Source organism: Mytilus californianus, unplaced genomic scaffold, assembly GCF_021869535.1.
Source record: "Mytilus californianus isolate M0D057914Y unplaced genomic scaffold, xbMytCali1.0.p SCAF_7, whole genome shotgun sequence".
Classification (NCBI taxonomy): domain Eukaryota; kingdom Metazoa; phylum Mollusca; class Bivalvia; order Mytilida; family Mytilidae; genus Mytilus; species Mytilus californianus.
In genome coordinates, this window is record NW_026262723.1 from 27,419,957 (window position 1) to 27,442,177 (window position 22,221).

The 22,221-nt window shown below is 31.3% G+C and overlaps 1 protein-coding gene across 2 annotated transcripts in view; it reads left to right on the plus strand.

Annotated features, from left to right (window-relative positions):
• The window catches only part of LOC127707967 (uncharacterized), a 47,657-nt gene extending 25,802 nt beyond the window's left edge, over positions 1 to 21,855 (plus strand). The window contains exons 2-5 of one of the 2 annotated variants that reach the window (XM_052212733.1): positions 9,935 to 10,124; positions 11,372 to 11,466; positions 18,999 to 19,094; positions 21,477 to 21,855. In XM_052212733.1, coding sequence (XP_052068693.1) covers positions 9,935 to 10,124; positions 11,372 to 11,466; positions 18,999 to 19,094; positions 21,477 to 21,718 — 623 coding nt within the window. In that variant the 3' untranslated portion in view covers positions 21,719 to 21,855. The remainder of the gene's footprint in view (positions 1 to 9,934; positions 10,125 to 11,371; positions 11,467 to 18,998; positions 19,095 to 21,476) is intronic. The other variant, XM_052212734.1, reaches the window with a different exon arrangement.
• Positions 21,856 to 22,221: the final 366 nt, after the last annotated feature.

The window sequence follows — 22,221 nt, forward strand, 5'->3', positions numbered from 1 at the left end:
TCACGATCTTCATAATCCAGTCCGTGATCTTTCACGATCCGAAATATCAATTTTGTGTAAATATTTCTTTTTTTACCAAGTTTCAGATTATGTTTATACAAAATAACTATGAGAACCATTTGATGCATTCAAATAGAATGCCCTTTTTCGAAGAAAAATAGTTTATTTTATTGGAATTTGTGAAAAAATCATGTTTGTTTACATTTTTGATGTCACTGAAATGTCGAGGAGCAATATGCCTTTTGTTGTTTTGTAAAAACTATGTACTTTTAGAACTGGATTTTCTCACATACTGATCATAATGTTCGACCATTTTGACAGACAGTTTTATTTTGTTGTAAATTTGTCCGTGTAATTAATTAAATTCGATTATTTAATAACTTTTCATATGTCTTCTCGATTAAATTTCTTTCACGATCCGGTACCAGAGCTTTCACGATCGTCTCGCAATACTTGACCTCCGTTAGATATTCTTTCACGATCATTTCTCTCGATAAACCGAATGACACCCGTGTTCGCGAGTACACACACATTTTGTATTCAGACAATGTACATTTATTGTTTATATCCTACAATTAATAACTCGCGCTTTAAGGTTCGTGGCATATAAACTCTTATGTATTTAATTATTTTGAAAACAAAATGAAAATTATGTCTAATGAATAACCATGATGAAATAATTGTTTTTTCCATAATTGAATCGTGCATTTGTGTATTGGATTACTTAGTTGCCTTCTTTCTAGTGCTATTTATTTTGTTTACTGACAAATGACGAAATAACGCAATAGTTAAAATTAAATATTTTACAAAACTTTGTCACGATTAAAAAATTAAAACCGACTGAATGAATTAAAATATGAGAATTCAATGATTATCGATGTCGAAATTAGCCGTCGGTAATAAACAGTCAGTTTGTGTAAAAGAAATAGCTACCAAATTTGTTTATTACGTATGTACAAAGTATATGTATATTGTATATAATCAGCCCTTCTGTATATTACTTGTTTTTATAATTGATTCAACAAATTTCGCTTGTCCAGGTGTCAATAACGGTGATGTTCACACCACGAGTAGTGATAAATGACACAATAACAGCGATCGATCAGTTAAAATTGCGTGCCGTATGCTGAATGTCACCCCTCCTCTGAAAAGGACGCTAATTTTTATATAAAATCTCGCAAAATTATGACCCATATTTTGGCACATCCCCGTTCACCCAATAATAGGAAGTGAATTCGTCACCATCATGGTTTCAAAGAGAAAGTAAAACGTTAAACGCCGGATTCAGTGTCGTCCAATTAAAACACTCGTTACATTGTTCTTTTGTATATTTAGAATCCGAGATAAACCTAGATTTTCTCGAGAAATGAGATAATTCATTATCTGAAATTGAGAAAATTAATTATCTGGAGATAAATTAGGATTATCTGAAAATCGATCAGAAAAACCTAGATTTTCTTAATATTTTGAGATAAATCGGGATTTTCTCCAGATAATGAATTTTCTGTATTTTCTGAGATAAACTAGGATTTTCTCGAATTTGAATTAAGCTGAGATAATCTTAGTTTATCTGAGATAAACCGGGATTATCTGAGATAATCCTAGTTTATCTGAGATAATCTCAGATTAATTAATAAAAGTGGTTCAGGCGTGCCATAAGGATGGGTATTAACTTTTTTTAATGAAATAATATTAAGAATGCACCGGCCCATCCATCTGGTAAATATTGAACGGTCCCTAAGTCAATATTTCCGCCCCTTAGGACAATATTATATTTCACACCTTAATTAAGAAATGTAGCATCCTTGTGTGGTATTGACTGGTAGATTTTTTATTCTGTTTTGAGTTGTCAAATTGATGATATAAACTTCAACTGATGAAAAGTGATTGAAATAGACTTATTTTGAAGATTTTACTTACTTGTGACTGAGATAAATTATTTTGACTTCCATATTCTTCTTATGTTACTGTATATTCAGATGCATTTTGAAATCCTGCATGAGCTAAATGCAGTGACAGATTTTTAGTTTTCAAACCTAATTGATTAGAAATAAATATACAGATGTTCTTAAATGACAAGGTCTTTATACTGTATAAGGTTTGCGTTAAACTTGTGTTTTTGTGTGTTTTGTGTAAACTAAGAAAGTTTGTACTACAGGCAAACATATTTTTTTTATGTAAGGCATGCTTTATGTATACAAACTTGAAATTTATACATCTATTAAACATATAAAGCATATGATGAGACCCCTTCAATTCATATAACGCAAGCCTTCATCTGCCAACAAAAAAGTAAAGAAAAAAAAATGCAAATAAAAACATATAATTTCGTTTAAATAAATGTACTTCTTGGCAAATGTTAAGGAGATTTTTTTCTATTTTCTTTGCACTTTATTTTACTGAGCAGATATGGTTAATATTCATTGGATTTTTTAATTTTTTTATTTTTGTTTTTGTCATTTTCATGTTTATAGAGCTTGCAAAGCTGAACATGTATATAAGAGTAATGAATTTGAAAATAGAAAAAAATCGACAGATATTCTGATCATTAAAATAATATATTGTTTGAAATACCGGGACATCTTCACACTTTCCTTGATCCAGACTTTCACCTTCTGTTTCTGTGGACTGCTTGAAAATTTTGATAGCATGAATAAAGCAGCTGGTGCACGCACCTGAAAAAAAAACATTAACCAAACATAGGTTGTATTTATCATTCAATTGTATGGAAATGTGTGTGTTCAGATTATTTTTTTTTAAAGGTTTCACAGTTATTGTCATGCTGGGTGTTTTAATATATTGTATTTTTATTTCTCATACATGTAATATTGGAACTGATCATTACTGAAAACTTGTATAAACATGTACATGTATATGGTTAGAAATTTAAGAGCAATGTTTATGTTTAGTTTTCATCTTCTAGATACCTACGTTACCTAATCCAAATCATTAGGCCAGTTCAACTAAATTTGTAGGTTTTCATCCGCCAGGACAAAACATTGGTTGAACTGGCCAATTTTATATCTATTTTTTTATATACATTTGTGGGTAAACCCTTCAAAGTAAAATGCAATTCTCTGATCAGATTCGTAGTTATAATCTATCATGTTAGTGAAATAATAATATCGTTAACAAGTAAAAGACCCGAAATGCAATCAAAAGTAATCTACTGACTGATATACAGACCACGACATTATGTTGATTTATGTTCAATCTTCACGCTTAATTACAGGCCCACCACCCCAGGCTTGCAAAATTTCTTTTGGGCCTGTACAAATTCATTAATCGGTTTAGGATGAGTTGTGGATGAAGGATGTGAATCCTTCACCTCTTGGAACTTGCCGAAGACCACAGTTTTTACAGACATCTTAACAGAAGATGAACATGTTCATGTGTATGACCCATTGACATATATATTTCTACCCATTGATATATTACCTCCAAGAAATTGCACCCCATTGATAATTTTTTTTTACATTCCAAAGATGTGACCCATACCAGCGCGCGTCTGTGTATACCTTTATAGAGGGTGGTAAAGGGTTATTTTCGTGCAACGTGATCGCCGTTTTTTATTTCACGTTCAACGTGTTTTTACTTTTTTATTTGACGTTCAGTCGTGCAAGACAGGTGCCTCGTTCAACGTGTTCTGCTTATTTAATTTTACGTGCATCGTGATTTTCAAAAACTTATTTTGCGTGCTCGGTATTTTTCAAATAATATTCAAACACTTGGCAGGGATCGTCAAGAAAAAAATGGATTCAATTTTGTTTTTTGATAAAGCGGAAAGGCCTTTGATGTTGTTCCTTATCGATTTTGGAGCTTCCAAGATACATGTACTGGTTTGGCCTAACGCATTGTTCATTAAGTATTAAGTAACTACATCACACTGACATTTTATTGTCTAAACAAATGTGTAACGGGCCATACATATTTATTTTTGTCGTATTCTTTCGATTTGATTCAGTTTGCGATAAGTTCAAAATCGTTGTACCATATGGTACTATAGTCCTCTTGTATGAATATGTTGATGGATTGCTGTATTGCCATATATGTCTCTAGTTCATGATTGTAATGTTAGAAAACATAAAAAAATAAAAGGACTAATGAGACCTGCATGGTATGAATTACTAGGGAAAGCTGTAGGATTAGGGATATATTACAGTCAACTTGTGCTTCTGTTCGTCAATCCAACAAATACTTCCGTTAGATTTTTCTAAGAAACAACTTTACATAATGACTTCATATTAAGTTCAAATCTGATCTGTTTTTAACTTGTGAACACTTTTCGGATCTCCTCAGTAGATACATGCTTCCTCATTGCCGATTCTTTGAATTTTTTGGTAAAATGAAAAGAATGACTTTAAATAGGATCAACATCTTAACAGTGATGAGCTTTAACGTGTTTGTACTTTCCATCATCTGTCAGTTCAAACTTCCTAGTTCTGATACTTTTAACCACGAGTCGTGGTAGCTGGTGGCATGGATAACATGACAACGTGTTTATTCTTGTTAATAAAAACAATGAAATAGATCAAGAATACACTTTCGTGTCTGTGGGATATTTGCATTTTAAAAGTTAAGAAGATCGTTATATACTTTTTTAAAAGCCGTAAACCATTTATATTATAAATGTGTATACTAAATCGGGAATATCAAGTAAAACAGAGAGTTTATATATACAAGAAGACAGTGACTCAGTCACAAAAGGTTCACATCAAAGTCTTTATTTTTCGTGCAACGTGCATGACAGAAATTATTCCACGTTCAACGTGAAATTATGTCTTATTTCACGTTTTTTCCGTGCAAACACCCCCCCTTTACCACCCTCTTTATATAGGAAGAGACCTCTAGTGTTTTTATCCTCCCCATCATAAAGGGTTGCAAAAAGGGGGGTCTTTTCATTTTTAGAGGGTTGTTTAAAATTTTTTTTAAAAAAATTGTAAATTACCAGGCAATTAGAAAATAAAAAATGACCAGTCATAAACAATTTAGTTTTTACGTGTTCCAATTGGAAGTGTCAGACCATAACACTTCTGAATCTTCTCCACATCGTTGATAGTAATGTTCCGGCTGGGCTTTAGTTTTTTAACACCAACAAAAGAATTTGATGATACTGGAGGATGAGCATTTATCAAAGTAGGAAGCTGACATACTTTTCTCCTTCTTTTTAGTAATTGGTTAAAATGGGTTGAACTTGTCTAACATTCAGTAAATTTCTTTGGCCAAAGACCAGATTTAGTTCACTCATCTGTAGTGCAGTTGGTGTTAAAATTGCAAACAAGTTCGTGTGTCTGCTGCTGCAAGTTCCATTGATTCTATTTTTATTTCAACATAAACACAAACAAGTTATACTAAGAGAAATAACTCTTGCAGAATTTTGCACTTCTGACAGCTAATTTCTAAATGATCAAGAGTGAATATCTTTATTATTTGAAATAACTCATATCTTATTTTTGGCATATGAAAGCTATTAGATGGGAACTTTGTTCTTTGTTTATTTGAGGGGATTTTATCGGTGCCATTTGAAGAAACAACAAATTGGATTTTGAAGGTTTTTACTATAAAATTTCTAAATATGAGTTGTATGGTTACCATGGCAATGCAAATTATCGTATTTTTTATTATGATCATTATGTTTCTACATTTAGCAAAGTTTATGAAAATCTGTGACCACAGGTTTCCATCAAATTTTGATGCTTACAGAGAATGGCTCTTAATACAATGGGTGTGTTCTACAATGTGCACGCTGTGAAATGCAGGAATTTGGTTGACTATATGAAATAAGAGTATGGATAGTGGCAGACATTTTGTCATGTGTTAGGCCACGTAAGGATCTTTAGATATGTGTTGCAATGGTTCTTCTGTATGCAGAACGAGTGGCACTCATTTACATGAGAAGTTTAATATTCCCATTTCAACCGGATGTGGCTTCCAATTTATACATTCTGCACAATTAAACGGACACCCCACTTTATCAAGGCTTCAAAACTGTTGTAATCGGACGCGTCTAGAAATTACCATAAATATATACTCCAGTCAATCCTTTAGTCAAGTATTCAGAATTTTTCAAGTTTTTAAATCTCTCTTTGGTATCTTTCGCCTCTCTTTTGAATGTGTGAATAGGCGAGAAAAGAAAGACACAACTCAAGTTGTTAGTATATCATGATACTCTCTGGAGCCCAAGTACTCAACTGGCCTTACACTTGAGATACCATTATACAAGTATGAATATTTCAACGTTATATGTGTTTTTCACGGTTCACTTCTTCTGTGCAATAGAAATCGTTTAAACACGTGTTTCAAGATAGATAACTCCTCAATGATTTGACTATTTCAGTTCATGAAGACTTTCTTTTATCTTGACGCACTGATCATTTTAAGATTTTTACGTTTCCCCAGGCTCCTTATACAAACTCTAGAAATATTAGACAATACAAGTAAAACGCGCATTTTATGGGCACAGTTTTTTTCAACGAATTATTTTGCTTAACGTTTTATACTTTTAAAAATATCAGACAAAACCATGAAAATATTATCTAATAAAACTTTGAATATATGTTATAACCTAAATACCACTATGGACCATTCGCACAAACTTTTGGTTAAAATTTGTTCAGCGTTTTCTTAGGATACCATTTTTCAATAAAATAGGATTATATATTTATATTTAACTAAACTGATGATAAAATAAAAAGGAATATATATTGCAGGTAAAAATATCCATTAGTTTAATCCGATTAATATTCGCGGCACCAGCGTGTTTGAAACCGGGAAAATTTACATTGACGATACAAACATAATATGCGAACAATCGCCATGTCGTCTGCGGAAAGAAAGAGAATGTTACGAACTTAAAAAGGGAAGTTTCAGTCTCAGAAGTCATTGTCAAGCAATTAAAGACACAAGAGTCTAAAACCAACGCATCACCAAGACGCCCTGCTAATGATACTGAACACAATTATTTCGCCGGCCCAGATGTGATCTCCGACTTAGATCTAGATTTCAGGGCAAGTTTCACTGTTGACCCCGCCACAGATGACAGCTGGAAGACTGGCAGGAGGGTCGTTGAACTAGAGCCTCTAGCTCAACAGATGTACTGTACATCGTGCCAGTCCCCTCTTCACCTCAGTGACATTGAAAGTGAGAGACGGTTTGGCCTATGTAGCATTCTATACATCCGTTGCAAGAACAGTGTAGGAACTTGGGTATGATGTTATCAGGGTGTGACAGTTATAGGAACATTGGTATGATGTTATCAGGGTGTGACAGTTAAAGGAACTTTAGTATGATGTTATGAGGGTGGGACATTTATAGGAACTTGCAATTGAGTATGATGTTATGAGTGCATGACAGTTATAGGGACTTGGTACAACGTTTAACGGGGAGACAGATATAGTAGCTAAGGTATGGTTTTACCAGGGCGTGACAGTAATAGGAACTCGGGTATGATGTTATGAGGGCGTGACAGTTATAGGAATTTGGGTATGATGTTATCAGGGCGTGACAGTAATAGGAACTTGGGTATGATGTTATGATGACGTGACAGTTAAAGGAACTTAGATATGATGTTTTGTGGGTGTGACAGTTTTAGGAACTTGGGTATGATGTTATGAGTGTGTGACAGATATAGGAACACCGACCGAATTTTGTTGTCAACCTTGCATGTTTTTTGGCGATCTAATGGATTGGGTGCAAATGAAAATTTTTGTAGTTTTGGACCTGCTTACATCCTATTTTTACTTCTTCTTTGATCTTACATTGTTCGCGTAAAGATCATTTATTTTGAAAGATATAAAAAAAAATGTACTTCAGTTTCATTCTCCTTCTTTGAGTATATAAGTGTTGCACCGACCATTCAGCCAGAAAGGGGAAGGCACAGGTGCTACGTTTGAAAAAAAAATGACGAGATCCCCCTTCAAGTTTTATGGTCGTCCCATACTTCTGAAAGTTTGACAATTTTTCATTTTATAAAATTCAATCTAAACTTGCATAAATGCTGTAATCACCAACACAATCTCCAAAAGATATTTCTATATCAAGGAAGAAATGTGAAAAAAGGACAGATACAGGCCAATGACACAAAGACACCACAAATCACATAATGGGATATACAAAACAGATATCCAGATGTGAACTTCATTTAACTGATTATAATTTATTAAAGATTTTCATATTACAGGTCTACATAACCATATTACTTATTTTATATACGAACAATACATATACAGCTGGTCATTTGTGTTCCCTGACCATCTTCTGTTTCGTCTATCCTCATGTATAGGAGCATGCAGTTTGTTTGGTCAAAGACTCCAAATCTGAACATGGTGTAACAATTGGACAAATCATACCAGTAATCTATCTTTCTCCTGCAGGGCTTTTTCCTGCTTAGTCATAAATATTTGTATAATATGTGTTGGTGTCCAGATTGAAATGAATGGAATAAACACGGCTGCTGTACATGACTTTAATAGTCAAAACTGATGTCTTTTCATCCAATAACTGCATACAAACAATTTACCAAACATGGGACAATAAGGACATTTTCATTACTTTTAATGGCAATCAGAATGTTATCCTAAGATTCAAAATAATACAGTTTGAAGCACTGAAAGAAAATAAGTGTTTCATTCAAAATCAGAGACTTGTATATGTAATACACAAGTATGACCAAAGTTAAACACCTCCCCTTACGACTGATAGATGTGGGCATAAAAGGTAAGTTAATCACTTTTTCCTCTAATTGGTTATGATCAATCCCTATGTGTTACAAGACAAAATGATTCTTTGAAAAAAGATGCTCCCAAAGATGACTTTCAATGTGAAATCTTCTTTGCAGATCCACAAAAAACGTATGTTTGCGTTTTACAGAGATTACATGATGAATATATAATGCCCATTTCCGTGAAAACGAGTTCGGGGACATATCAATTTTATTAGCTCATTATAATGAAAATAATTAAATACTTCAGTTCTCAGTTTTTTTACAAAAACGGTGGACATGGAAACGGGATATTTTTTTGCTTTTTGTTGCCATGGCAATGGTTTTATTTTAACCCCCCCAAAAATCTAGTTTTTTAGTACTTTTTTATCATGTTTATGAAGTTTTGAATTAAAATTTATTATTAATGAATGGACCACAATTATTTATACATGCTTTATTCAGTTTTATTTTTTATTGTCACTTGCATAAATTATTTATTAAGAAGAGTTCAAATAAAATTTTCCCTAAAAAAACATCCAAAAATCGCAATTTTGAGCTTTTCACACAAGAAAACGGGACGGGCAATATTCGATTTTGTTTTTCATTAAATGATCGGGTACTCCTCCATGAACAAAATGATATATCATAAAGGTATAGTATCACTTAGAAAAAAATCCAGGTATCATGCAAACCTAACTTTAAATTGCAATAATAATTTTAAACGATTTACCGTTGTGTATTAATCTTATTTCTTCATGTTCATTGTCTTTCTTTTAAAAAGGAAAATAGTACTCATTTGTTTGTTTTTTGTTTTTTGTTTTTTGTTTATCTTACTTAAATCTGATAATCAAACAGTAAAATATACTGTACAGTGATTTTTTTAAGTATCTCCCTTAAATATTATTTTAGTAAACAATAAAATATAAAAAGGGTGCAATTTTTAGTATCATCCTCAGCAACACGTTTATGTGTATCAAACCATTTACAGGTTTAAAAAAAGGCTGGTGTCATTTAACAAACTAGTATGTATTTATTAATTGTGAAGGAAAACAAAGAATTGCAGAACTTTAATTTTATCTGGTAAGTTAACATTGCAGTTGCCAATTATCGATTTTTAAAGCAAACGGTAATATAATTGATTGAAGCAATAAGAAAGCATATGCGATTTGATATCCGTATAATTTAAATAACAAGAAATTTTCCTTTTAAGTAAACATATGAATTTTTTTTCAGGTCAACCCAAGATTCCTTGTACCTTCCCTTGTGATTTTATAAATAAAACGTTTGATGTGTATTCTCAAGCAACAGAATTCAGTGTGAGTTCTTATGGTAGTTGGACTTTCAGTGCTGACAAATCGACAGGGACATATCTTAATATTAATGTAGACTGTTTTCAAATATCGGAACAGTTCCTTGTTCTCAGGTATTTATGAACAAATTGTCCATTATTTTGTTATTGCTTATCAATTTGAATGTATGATGCATGGATTTCTTTGGTTTTCTTGGAAATTTTTTTTTGGGGGGGGGAGAGGGAGTTGTGATTAATTTAGTGTCGTCTTGTCGACAAGTTTCCATGTTTGTGCTAGTTCATTTTTATACAGGGCTTATTTATAAGGATATGTAAAGCATACACTCTCCTCTTATAATCTTACGCATTACACCATTGAACTATTCTATAGTTTTGATGACTAGGATTAACGTATTTGGATAATTAAACAATTGAAAATGACTCTTTATAAATGCTATTGGCGTAAACTGTTTTACTTGATTTATCTTCATCATGATCGCTAAAAACCAAACATTTGAAAGCCAGGATGTATGAAAACCGAAACATGTGAGGAGCTATATGACTAAAAGGGAGCTAAGACTTATAGCCAAATATATATAAGGTAAACAAGGATACAAGATGCAATGCTAGGTTTTATTCAAAATAAGTACTCCTGTTTTATTTTCTAATTCAAAAATAAAGGCAACAGAAGTATACCGCTGTTCAATAGTCATAAATCGATTAAGCGAAAACAATCCTGGTCACAAACCAAAACCGAGGGAAACACATCAACTATAAGAGGAAAACAACGGAACAACAGAAACACTGAACTGCAACGAAAACAAACGCCAACATAAATAGACACGGACTATTTGATAACAACTGCCATATTCCTGACTTCGTACAGGACATTTTAAGATGTCCTGTATAACATCACAAACATGTTCAGCCCCGCCACATTCTTTATGTGCCTATCCCAAGTCAGAAGTCTGTAGTTCAGTGGTTGTCGTTAGTTCATGTCTGTCTTATTTGTTTTTCGTTAATTGTTTTGTTATAAATAAGGCCATTAGTTTTCTCAATTGAATTGTTTCATATTTTTCATGTCGGGGCCTTTTATAGCCGACTATACGGTATGGCTTTTTTTCATTGTTGAAGGCCGTACGGATGCCTATAATTACTTACATCCACTTTATTTGAACTTTGGTGCTTAGCTGTCTCATTGGCAATCATACCTTATATCCTTATTTCTATATCTAACTTATTTAGAGTATTTTAGACCTCGCTAAAAGCAGGTGAAGAGACTGTGATAAACATTATATCTACGTATTATGTTATATTTTTCGTTGACATGAGGTGAAATAAATATTTCGTCGATTTGTGATAAATTCTAAATATTTTTTCAGACTAAGCGAGTCATCAACGACAGAAGAAACTGAGTTTTTATGTTTCCCAGTCTTCTACACAGTTGGGCAATCATTCTTTAAATATCTGAGTAAAGGTAAATGATATGATTAATTGTTGCTGTCCATTGGCAAGTATTGAATGTATCCAGGCCAACAAAATGTGGATCCCCGAAAAAAACAAACGCAATTTCTCCCTTAATTTTCATTCATATTTCACTTTGAAGAACAAATGGCATAGAATTTGAAACAGATAAAATAGTAAATGGAAAAATTATGTTTGGTTGACCCTGCACATTTTTGAACAAAACGTAAAGATATGATGAGCTACAAAGATATGATGAGCTAAAATTATTGCAACTTTACAATTGTAGGCCTGGCATCTTTTATATGTTTTTACACTCAAGTTTTAGTTCAAAATGTTTTTGTTTTCCAGGTTAGAGGAGGGTTGAGTGCTGACAAACACGTTTAACCCCACACATGCTTTATATGCCTTTCCAAAGAAATCAGACGGCAATTTAAAATTTTTCGTTGGTTACTGTCTGTCATATTTGTTTAACGTTTATCCTTATAACTTTGAATCGTTATATATAAAACATGTCTGAAGGAGCATTAAAATATCCATGTACAGATTTGACATTTATTTCAAAAATATTTCATGGGGTGGATACCTTTTTTGTTCTTAACTTTCAGATAATTAAAAATTCTCGTTTAGCAAAGGTAATGAAATGATAATAAAGTAAACATAAATCTCTTGCATAGTAGACTAAACAGGAATCAATCGTCAGATTCGACCGACGGCAATGACTAAGAAAAAGTTACCGGGGTTAAAATCTGATCGATAATTGATTAGAAAGAGACAAATCAAGGTTAAAAACAAGAACCGAGGAACTGGAGCAAAACTGAGTGTGTAGACGGCTTAAGTATTTCTTGTTATGCAGCCATGTCACTAATGAGTTGCGTCACCGACACATGGTATCGATCAACCAAATCGTGTTAGTGACCACATAACTAATGTAGGGTTGCTTTCAGTCATTCTTTATCATAGTTTATGTGAAGGGGCACACCCCGTTGATAAAGTCCGTATAGTCTTAACATGCATTCACGTAATGTATTAACTAAGATATGTAAATAATATGCGACGGTTCAGATGTTGGATTTACTTCGAATTGGCCGTTCAGTTAAACATATTTTTCTGTTCAAACCCGACCAATAAGGACACAGAAGTTAAATTGTAGTTACCGAAGTTGGCATGCGCGTATCTTGTCCATTTTGTTCATGCTCGTGATATCAAGCTGATGAAAAAGATATTTCAATTGTTTAAATGGCCTTGCTATTATTTGTAGTTGAACTTAACTATGTTAAAACTTATTTTCTAGTGAAATGTGTATTGAATATATATATGTATAAATGATGTTTAGAACTTTATAGACTTTTTTGTGTTCTTAATAGTAATTAAGCACGTCAAAGTTGTCAGATTTTGAAATGACCAACTTTTGTCTGTATTAGTACTTCTTAACAATCTAAACAGTATAAATGCCACCCACAATTATCCTCAACACTGTTTAAATTTTCTTAAATTATTCTGATTTTACTGAATGTTAACAGTCAGAACACTGTACAAATATGTTTCAACACATTCTTAACATTTTGAACACTATCTTTATGTAAACACAACAGTCAAAAAGCTGTCATAAGATGTAAACCAAACGCCTGAAACAGTCAGAATACGTACAATCTCTCGGAATTTTTTCTGTAAAAATGTATAGTTTTCACTGCTGGGGCTTCAAAGACTTCATTTGAATATGTCCAGACCAAATAGTGAAAAAAGATTAGTATGATCTGTACCAAATATAAAAATTTTTACTACTATTCTTTTTTGTGGGTTCAATAAAATAATAATGTTTATATTGTTTTATTTTGTTTTTTATAATGATAAAACAATTATGTATATATGTAATTTAAGATGCGAAAAATTAAATTTGCTAGTTGTAAATCTTTCACAGTAAAATTTCTAATCTCCATTTGTTGTAGTCTTAACTTCAAAAGACTTATGGTAGACTTACATGACTGTATAACTGCTAAATTTATTTACCTTTATTTACCGACTGTAGATAAGTTATTAACCATGACGTTATGTATATTGTTTACAGTTTTTGGAAAGGCAGCAAAAGGGACGCAATATTGTGTAAATTTCGTTTGCCTACGACCACATAGGATTCATCAATAACGATAGTATAATTCAATTATCAACTTATAAATTGTTGACATTTGTTTTGCTTTGTGCAAGAAATTGAAATAAATTAAATACTTCACCAAAAAGAATAGAATGTTAACCTCGTTTAAACCAATAAAAAAACTTACTGAATTTAATATAAACATAATCAAAACCTGGATACATTCAAAATCTTGAAACGAACTAAATCAATTTTCATATAAGGAACCGGTCAAAATTTTTCAAGCCATGGGACCGGTGCAAATTAGCATGGGACATGCACTTTTTTAAAGCAAAATTTCCATGGGACCTGACTTAATCTTACATCTTAATTAAGTGTGCATGGGACATTGACTTTTTTTATTGAATCAAATCAAAAAGGTTATAACTGTGAACCATGTATATGGCCTGCACAGATACAAAGAAAGTCACATATATCATTTCCCACATTTGTTGGCATCTACCATTCCTGCAAGTTAAAATTTTCAGTTCAGACAAAAGTCACTTTTAAAAATTTCTATAACTTTTTCAAATCAACTTGGATTTTCATAAATTATGACAGCCATCTAATTGTTATACTATTCTTACTAATGCCAATGTTATTCTGTATTTGGTTTATTGATGTCAAAGGAGTAGGCCCGGTAAGACCCCTTTTTGACCCCAAAATATAGCATTTTTACAATTTTGTTGAAAGACAATACACATGCATCAGGTAATCGCATTATAAATGCATGCAAAATTACTGAAATCTTCACAATTGTAGCATTTATGCTAATTTTAAGACGGTTTTTGTCTAAAATGGAAGTGGCTGCATTTATGTTCAGTCTTAATATTTAAATATATGTTGTATTTGATGATAATACATAACATATATGAAGGTTGAGACTGAACACTAATGCGGCCACTTCCATTTTAGACAAAAACCATTTGAAAAGTGACGTTTTATGGCATATTTGATAGATTTTTCATATTTAAGCTTGAATTTGAGCGTCTTTAATGACCAAATCAGTTCAAATCTTTTACATAAACTTATTGAATCGATTGAAGTAGGCACTTCAGTGTTTAAAAATGTCAAAATTTTTCATCAGATGTACTCCGAATTTGAGGCAAAAACTAGCCCTTACCGGACTTTCTCCTTTAATGTTTTAACCAATACATGAAAAAAACTAAGTTAAGACTAAATTCAGGTGGTCACCTTTACAAATTTCTATAACTTTTTTTTAAATCAACTAGGACTTTCATAAAACATGACAGCTATCTCATTTATATACTAATCTTATTAATTGCAAAATGATTTGATATTTGTTTTATTGCAGTCAAATCAAATGTTTTAATCAATACGTGAAAAGGCTAGATTTTTCATTTCGAACTAAATTCAGATGGTCACCTTTAAATTTTTTTATAACTTTTTTAATTCAACTTGGATTTTCATAAAACTTGACAGCTAATTCAAATATATACTATTCTTTCTAATTCCAAAATAATTTGGTATTTTGTTTTTTGCTGTCAAATTTAATGTTTTAAGTAATAGACTGTGAAAAAAGCTAGAATTTTCAGTTTGGCCAAAATTCAGATGGTCGCCTTTAAAAATTTCCAAAAGTTTTTCAAATCAACTTAGATTTTCATAAAACATGACAGCTATCTCATTTATATACTAATCTTACAAATTCAAAAGTTATTTGGTATTTGGTATATTGCTGTCAAATTTAATGTTTTAATTATAGACTGTAAAAAAGCTAGAGTTTTCAATTCGGACAAATTCAGATGGTCACTTTAAATAAATTTCTATTACTTTTTTATTTCAACTTGGATTTGTTGTAAACATGACAGGTAATTCAATCATATACTATTCTTACTAATTCTAAAATCATTTGGTATTTGGTTTATTGCTGTCAAATTTAATGTTTTAATAAATAGCTGAAAAAGCTAGAATTTTCAGTTAGAAACATAATTCAGATGGTCACCTTTGAAAATTACAATAACTTTTTTCAAAACAACTTAGATTTTCATAAAACATGACAGCTATCTCATTTATATACTAATCATACGAATTCCGAAGTTATTAGGTATTTGGTTCATTGCTGTCAAATTTAATGTTTTAATTTATAGGTAAAAATAGCTAGAGTTTTTCAGTTTGGACAAAATTCTAATGGTCACCTATAAAAATTTCTATAACTTTTTTAATTCAACTTGGATTTTCATAAAATATGACAACAAACTGCTAGACATAACACAATATCAAGTTACTTGTCTTGTAAAACATGGCATTCTTACACATTGGTGAAACACATTTAACAGCGTTGTCATCAACCCACATGTCAGTTGTATTTGAATGATGTATGCTTTTCTGACACAATGGTTTGAAGAACAGTTTATACTGTATGAACTAACATGAGACACCAACTTATTTTGTTGAAAAAATAGAATGGGACATAAACTTTTCTTCATTTGTATAACCATGGGACCTCGATTTTTTTTTATAGATCATTTATGTCTTGAACCGGTCTCATGGCTTGCGATATTTTGACCGGTCCCTAAGCAAATTCGACAGCAAATCATTTGGCCAAATAAATACATCAAAATAAATAGAAAATATCTTATATTCAAAAATTGGATAAAATGTGAAATTTTATTTGTCAATGATAAAATTAATGATGAAGGGAAAATAAATCAAAATGTCTAATTAGATAAACTGTCTTCGCATGCTTATTGGTTTTCAGAATACTCTAAGTTAGTGAAAGAAATACCAAAACTGTGATTGTAGAACTAACGAAAGAAGAACCAATTTAAAAAAAAGTTGCTACTGATTCGGAGTTTAAATTTCAAATTAGGGAAGGAAAAAAAAGATACCAATACAAAAATTATCGGCTCAAAACATTTATCGTTCCCTCTTGGACAGATATTGTGAGAAAGCAGTAGGGTTTGCAAACTGTAAAGGGTAGATTACTCTAGATGACCAACCAAAGAAAAGAGAACAAATGTTCTTTTATATTTTCAGTCATTTACAAAAAACAAGTTGAAAATGCTAAAATGGAAATTTTTAATTTACATATTACCATCAAAATAACTACTATTCTCCTGGAAAATAGCGAAAAGTCCTTTATGTCATATATATGTAATGTTATCGAAGATTTTGAACATTACTGTTTGAAATGCAAATATCTGGAATTATTTTTGGGATAGAATCAAAACTGTTACTTGATAGAATTAGAATAGGACATATTATTTCAATAAATTCTCCTTTATATGGATACAAGATAAATGATAAAAAAATATTATAGTATTAATGATTTTCTCACTATTTTACTTTTTACTGTGTATAAAGTCTATTATATGTCTGAACAGAAAACTAAACAAATCGGTGTATTTTGGAATTTAAAATAAGAGTTTAGTCAACATTAATACTCGAGAAGTAAACAACGCAAATGTGACAACAATACCGAATTGGTTGCAGAAAAAATAAATCTATTTTCCAAAATTAAATCGATATAAATATTCTTTGGTCATTCATATGAATGATTGTGATACAGAATTCATTAAATCTATGGTTTTATTTTTATTTTATTTTTTCATTTTTCATTTATAACAATTTGAAAAAAAATGTTTTTTAAAAGCCGATTCAAAATATACAATATAAAAATGTTCCTTCTTATATGCTGTAAAAAATCAGGAATAAGTTTTTACTAACTTAACTATTCTGTAAATTGTATATTGTGTACTAACATATATTAACCATGTACTAACGTGTACTAACATGTACTAACCATTTCTACATGAGAAAATGCGAGTACCAAAGTCAGGAATCTGACAGTTGTTATCCATTCATTTGATGTGTTTGAGCTTTTGGTTTTGACATTTGATTACGGACTTTCCGTTTTCAATTTTCCCCGGAGTTCGGTATTATTGTTATTTTACTTTGTACTAACCATGATAATGAACTGTATAATACTAATGTTAACGAGACCGGTGTATTCAACTAACGTAGTTCTAACTGCCGAAATGATATAAAGGGTAAACTTTAAATCTAAACACTAAAAGATAATATCATAAGATTCCAATCATCCCGAGGAATAGAAAAACTTAAAACACTGATATAGTTTGTTTAATTGATGTTAAAAAATAAAGGAAGTCCATCCCATCTGCTGTTTTTACAAAAAAAATAAAAAGGACCCACTTTAATCTCACTTTATCGAATGTTATGTGTGCTGAGTAATTTTGGTTTCAATGTTCTGGGTTACATCTTTATGCATGTATTATTACTCATCTAGTTTATGACTACCGGTTTACTGGGATACTGGCATGAAAATACAGATCTTGTCTCAATAAATTTGCTGTTACAAAATTCTATATTTATTTTAAATTAAGGAGTTTTCTCCATTATGCAAAACTCTTATTCCTTGCCGGCTTTGGGTGTACGCTTTGTCCATTTTGATCTAAAAGCTCTTCATTCGTTGAATAAGTTTTGGATTTTCAAATATTTTGGCCCGAGCATCACCGAAGAATTAATAATTGTCGAAATGCGCATCTGGTGCAGTAAAATTGGTATCTTTAACCTTTAACCTATTATAAAAGTTACCAATTTTGTCGACGTAACGGAACTATAAACAACTGTCATACAAGTTGGAGGTTTAGATTAGCTATAAAACCAAGTTTAAGGTAGATGGGGTGTCTTCCAACATCTTTGATTGCTAAATAGCAGAAAATGATCGGTCTAGATCTTTAATGAAATGTGTAATTTTTGAGAGAGAAATGTAATACATTTGTAATTATGTTCATCTAAATGAAGAAAATTGTGTGTTTTATCTTATTGTAATACCTGTTTTTACAAAAGCAGAATATTTTTGTTTTGTTTAATTTTTTTTCAACTTTGCCATTTAAGGGCAGATAATGTAACTTTTATAAAGGAATATGTTAGGAATTTATTTGTTTTGTTGTGTAGCAAGACAACTATGCCGGTGACCCTAATTTTATTTTTATTTTCAGAAAGCATATTACATGAGCTATCTTCTCATATTCTATCTCAAAACAATTTGGTTTAGTTTTCTTACTATTAAACAAAATTTTGTTTTTTATGCATAATCCATACAGAATCTGACAATTTTGAACAGCCTGTAGCTTGAAAAAAAGCGCCGTAACCCATACTTTTTATTAAATTTTTGAAGAAAAAAACATGATTACAGTTTCATTTTGGCAAATTATCAAAAATTCTATAGATTTTAATTTAGACTCCCCATCTACCTTAACTCACCATTTTTGTCGTGAAATGCCTGTACCATATCACAAATTTTCCATTTATTTTTTTGTTTGTTTGTTGATATAGTCTAACATTTGTCTGTTTGTATGGAAATCCCCCTTTTGAATTTACCTATGAGTTCGGTAGTTTTATACGACTGTTATAATATTATTTTCTTTTAGGAGTTGTCTCGAAGCTTTCAAATATAAGTTCAGCCTTAACTGAGTCTCAATTGTGTAAGATTTGTGATTTAAGTGGTTTTACAACGTTAGCAGTAGGTAAGGTTATTCACAGGAATTATTATCCTTGGTGGTAAATAAATTTTCATGCGCTTATAATCGGTATATTATAGACTTAAGGATCGTAAGCTAAAGCTTCAGATTAATTGGAATATACAGTCGGGCTTTATTGAATGATAATCATATCTAGGATTGCTGTATACCTTACTTCATTTATTTATTACACGTAAGTTAACTCAAGAAAGGTGCAAATGTTAAATAGTTATTAAATATTTGTAACAAACAACTCTAATAATCAATCTCAATTCGTTATATCGGTTTAAGGATGTTCGCTACTTTTGTTTTTGACTTTTTGTCAGATATTCGGAATTCTCTAGTTTTATCCATGTAGTGCCAATAAAAATTTTGCCCACTGACCTTTACATTTTTTTTCATAATTTTATTGCATATAGTTTTTAAAGTCATTTTTGAAAATTTCATAAATCCTTGTTATTTTTTCATAGCTTTTGAAAGGAAAAATAAAGGCAACAGTAGTATACCGCTGTTCGAAACTCATAAATCGATAGATATAAATACAAATCTGGGTTACAAACTAAAACTGAGGGAAACGCATCCAATATAAGTGGAGAACAACGAAACAACAAAAACACAACATTAAAATGTAACACACACAGAAACGAACTATAATATAACAATGGCCATTTTCCCGACTTGGTACAGGACATTTTAAGAAAAAAAATGGTGGGTTTAACCTGGTTTTGTGGCATGCCAAACCTCCCGCTTTATGGCAATGTTAAATATAACATTAAAATGACAACATTACATGACATGACTACAATACAAATAAATGGGAATACATATAGGACAAAGAAACACACGAATAATAGCTAACAAAAGGAACTAGGTTTAAAATTTAATACGCCAGACGTGCGTCTAGTCCACACAAGACTAACCAGTGACGTTCAGATGAAAAAAGTTTGAAAGCCAAAACAAGTACAAAGCTGAAGAGCACAAAAAGGTGTCAATGTTAAATGTAAGAAAAATCTAGAGGGAACCATTTCCCGCCAAATTTTCAATTGAACTGAAACACGGACCTATCATTTTTTTTCAATTTTTATGTTTCCTTATATTCTATCAACCTATAACGATCATTTAAAAACCTTATTATTTTGAAACAGAGGAGCGAGCATCCTTAACTTGCTTACAGTTTAATTTTTTGTATATTGACAGTAACGGAAAACATTCCAATGAACAAGCAAGCTTCAAAGGACATGAATATATGCAATTATCTCTCTTGTTTTGACAATAACCTTCAAAAGTGAACAATAGAAGTATAGAAAATATTTTAGTTGTATAATGGAAATGATTAAAACTTATATATCTTAGCTGATCGATATCAATAAACCGACCGATGTTCCTAGTGCTACATGAACTGAGGACCACTTTGGAAGCAAATTATTTCTTGGCTTTCGTAATGGTTAATTGTTAGTTTCTATTCATTATTAAGGCCACCAGTGCTAAATGTTTTCATTGCCACGATTTTGGAGCAACTACTTCCACTAGTAAAAAGCCTTGATATCTTAATAGTGATTGAGTCACGTTTTATTTTATTGTTTTACAGAACAACCATGTAAGTATAGTTAACAAGGTAAAAAACTTTACGAAAAGGATACAAGAAAAAATAAAGAGAAACTGATTAAAATTTTCAAATTCTATCAGGATATTATCTTGTCAATTCTGTAGTATGTAGAGAGAATATTGATAAAATTCAAAAAGATAAGTCTGAAAAAGATGACTGATATGTACTTAAAAAAAGAACACTAAGCTACTTTTATTAAAAAAAAATAACCTAATATTTCTAAATAAGAATATTCTAGGTCTTCAAGGGAAGCTTATTTAAGATTGTTTGAACATATAGCTTTATCATTATTGAAGCAAAAGGTGAAATTCCACAAAAAGAAAACTTTAATAAAAAAAACACTAATAAGTAAATGCAAAACAAAATCTTTTCTAAATGTTTTATACTAACACGTAGAATCTGCAATGTTTTAAAGCCTTATTTTGAGAAGAGCTCACAAATTAGAAAATGATCTCAAAGATTATTCCCAGTTTGACATAATATTATCTTTGTGTTTTTAAAATAATAATTTTCCATTGTTTCCCATAAAGGACTACTGCTACCTGTATATATTAAACATGTTACGCCAAAAGTAACTCCTTATCGTAGATATTTGTATTTCAAATTTAAAAAAAAAATAGTTAGAAAAATATGACACACGTGATGAAACATTGTCCTGTAAGAAAGAAGAAAGTCTAAACTTGGTTTTCATATGGAATGACTTGCCAACATAGTTTAGCAAACTATATTTATCTATGCTACTTGCTTGTTTCATTATGTGATATTTTTAATGCGATTTTCAGCGTCAGTACCAGAATCAGTTACTCCCGTTGTTTGTGAAGTTCCATCATTCTGTCAACCAAGTAATAACATACCCTGTCCAGGAGGAGGAAGTCTTCCAACGGGATGTAGTGGCATGACTACGAATCCAACAACGACTACTACTACAAACACACCAACCACGACCACTTCAGACACTCAAACGACTATTAGAACCAAGAAACCATGTGGGAGGAGGAGACGCAAGCACATAAATGGACATTGAAAACAGTATATGAATGATAAAAGAATTAAACAAAACCAACCTAAAATGAATAACATGACTATTTTTATTTGTCTAGAATAACAACCAGCTTTAATTTTGTCAACGACAATTAGATTACAGAGCAGCTGATACTTTCATTGTTATTACTTTACTTGCTACTCGTTACGTATGTTTTTTATTTGAATAAGCTTGTGTTTGCAATTAAATTTAAAGTATCATTGTTAAAGAGAAGCAATAGATACTAAAGGGACATTAAAACTAATAAGTCGAAAAACAAATTGACAGCACCACGGCAAATAACAAAAAGCAACCAAAAGATAAACAATAGTATACAACACACAACATAGAAAAACTTAAGCACGAACTCATCAAAAACAGGGAGTGATCGCAGGTGCTCCGGAAAAATACGCAGATCCTGCTCTACATATGGCACCCGTCGTATTGCTCATGTATGATCAAACCCCATGATAAGTCTTATTTTGAAGGTCAGCTCGAAGAAACGA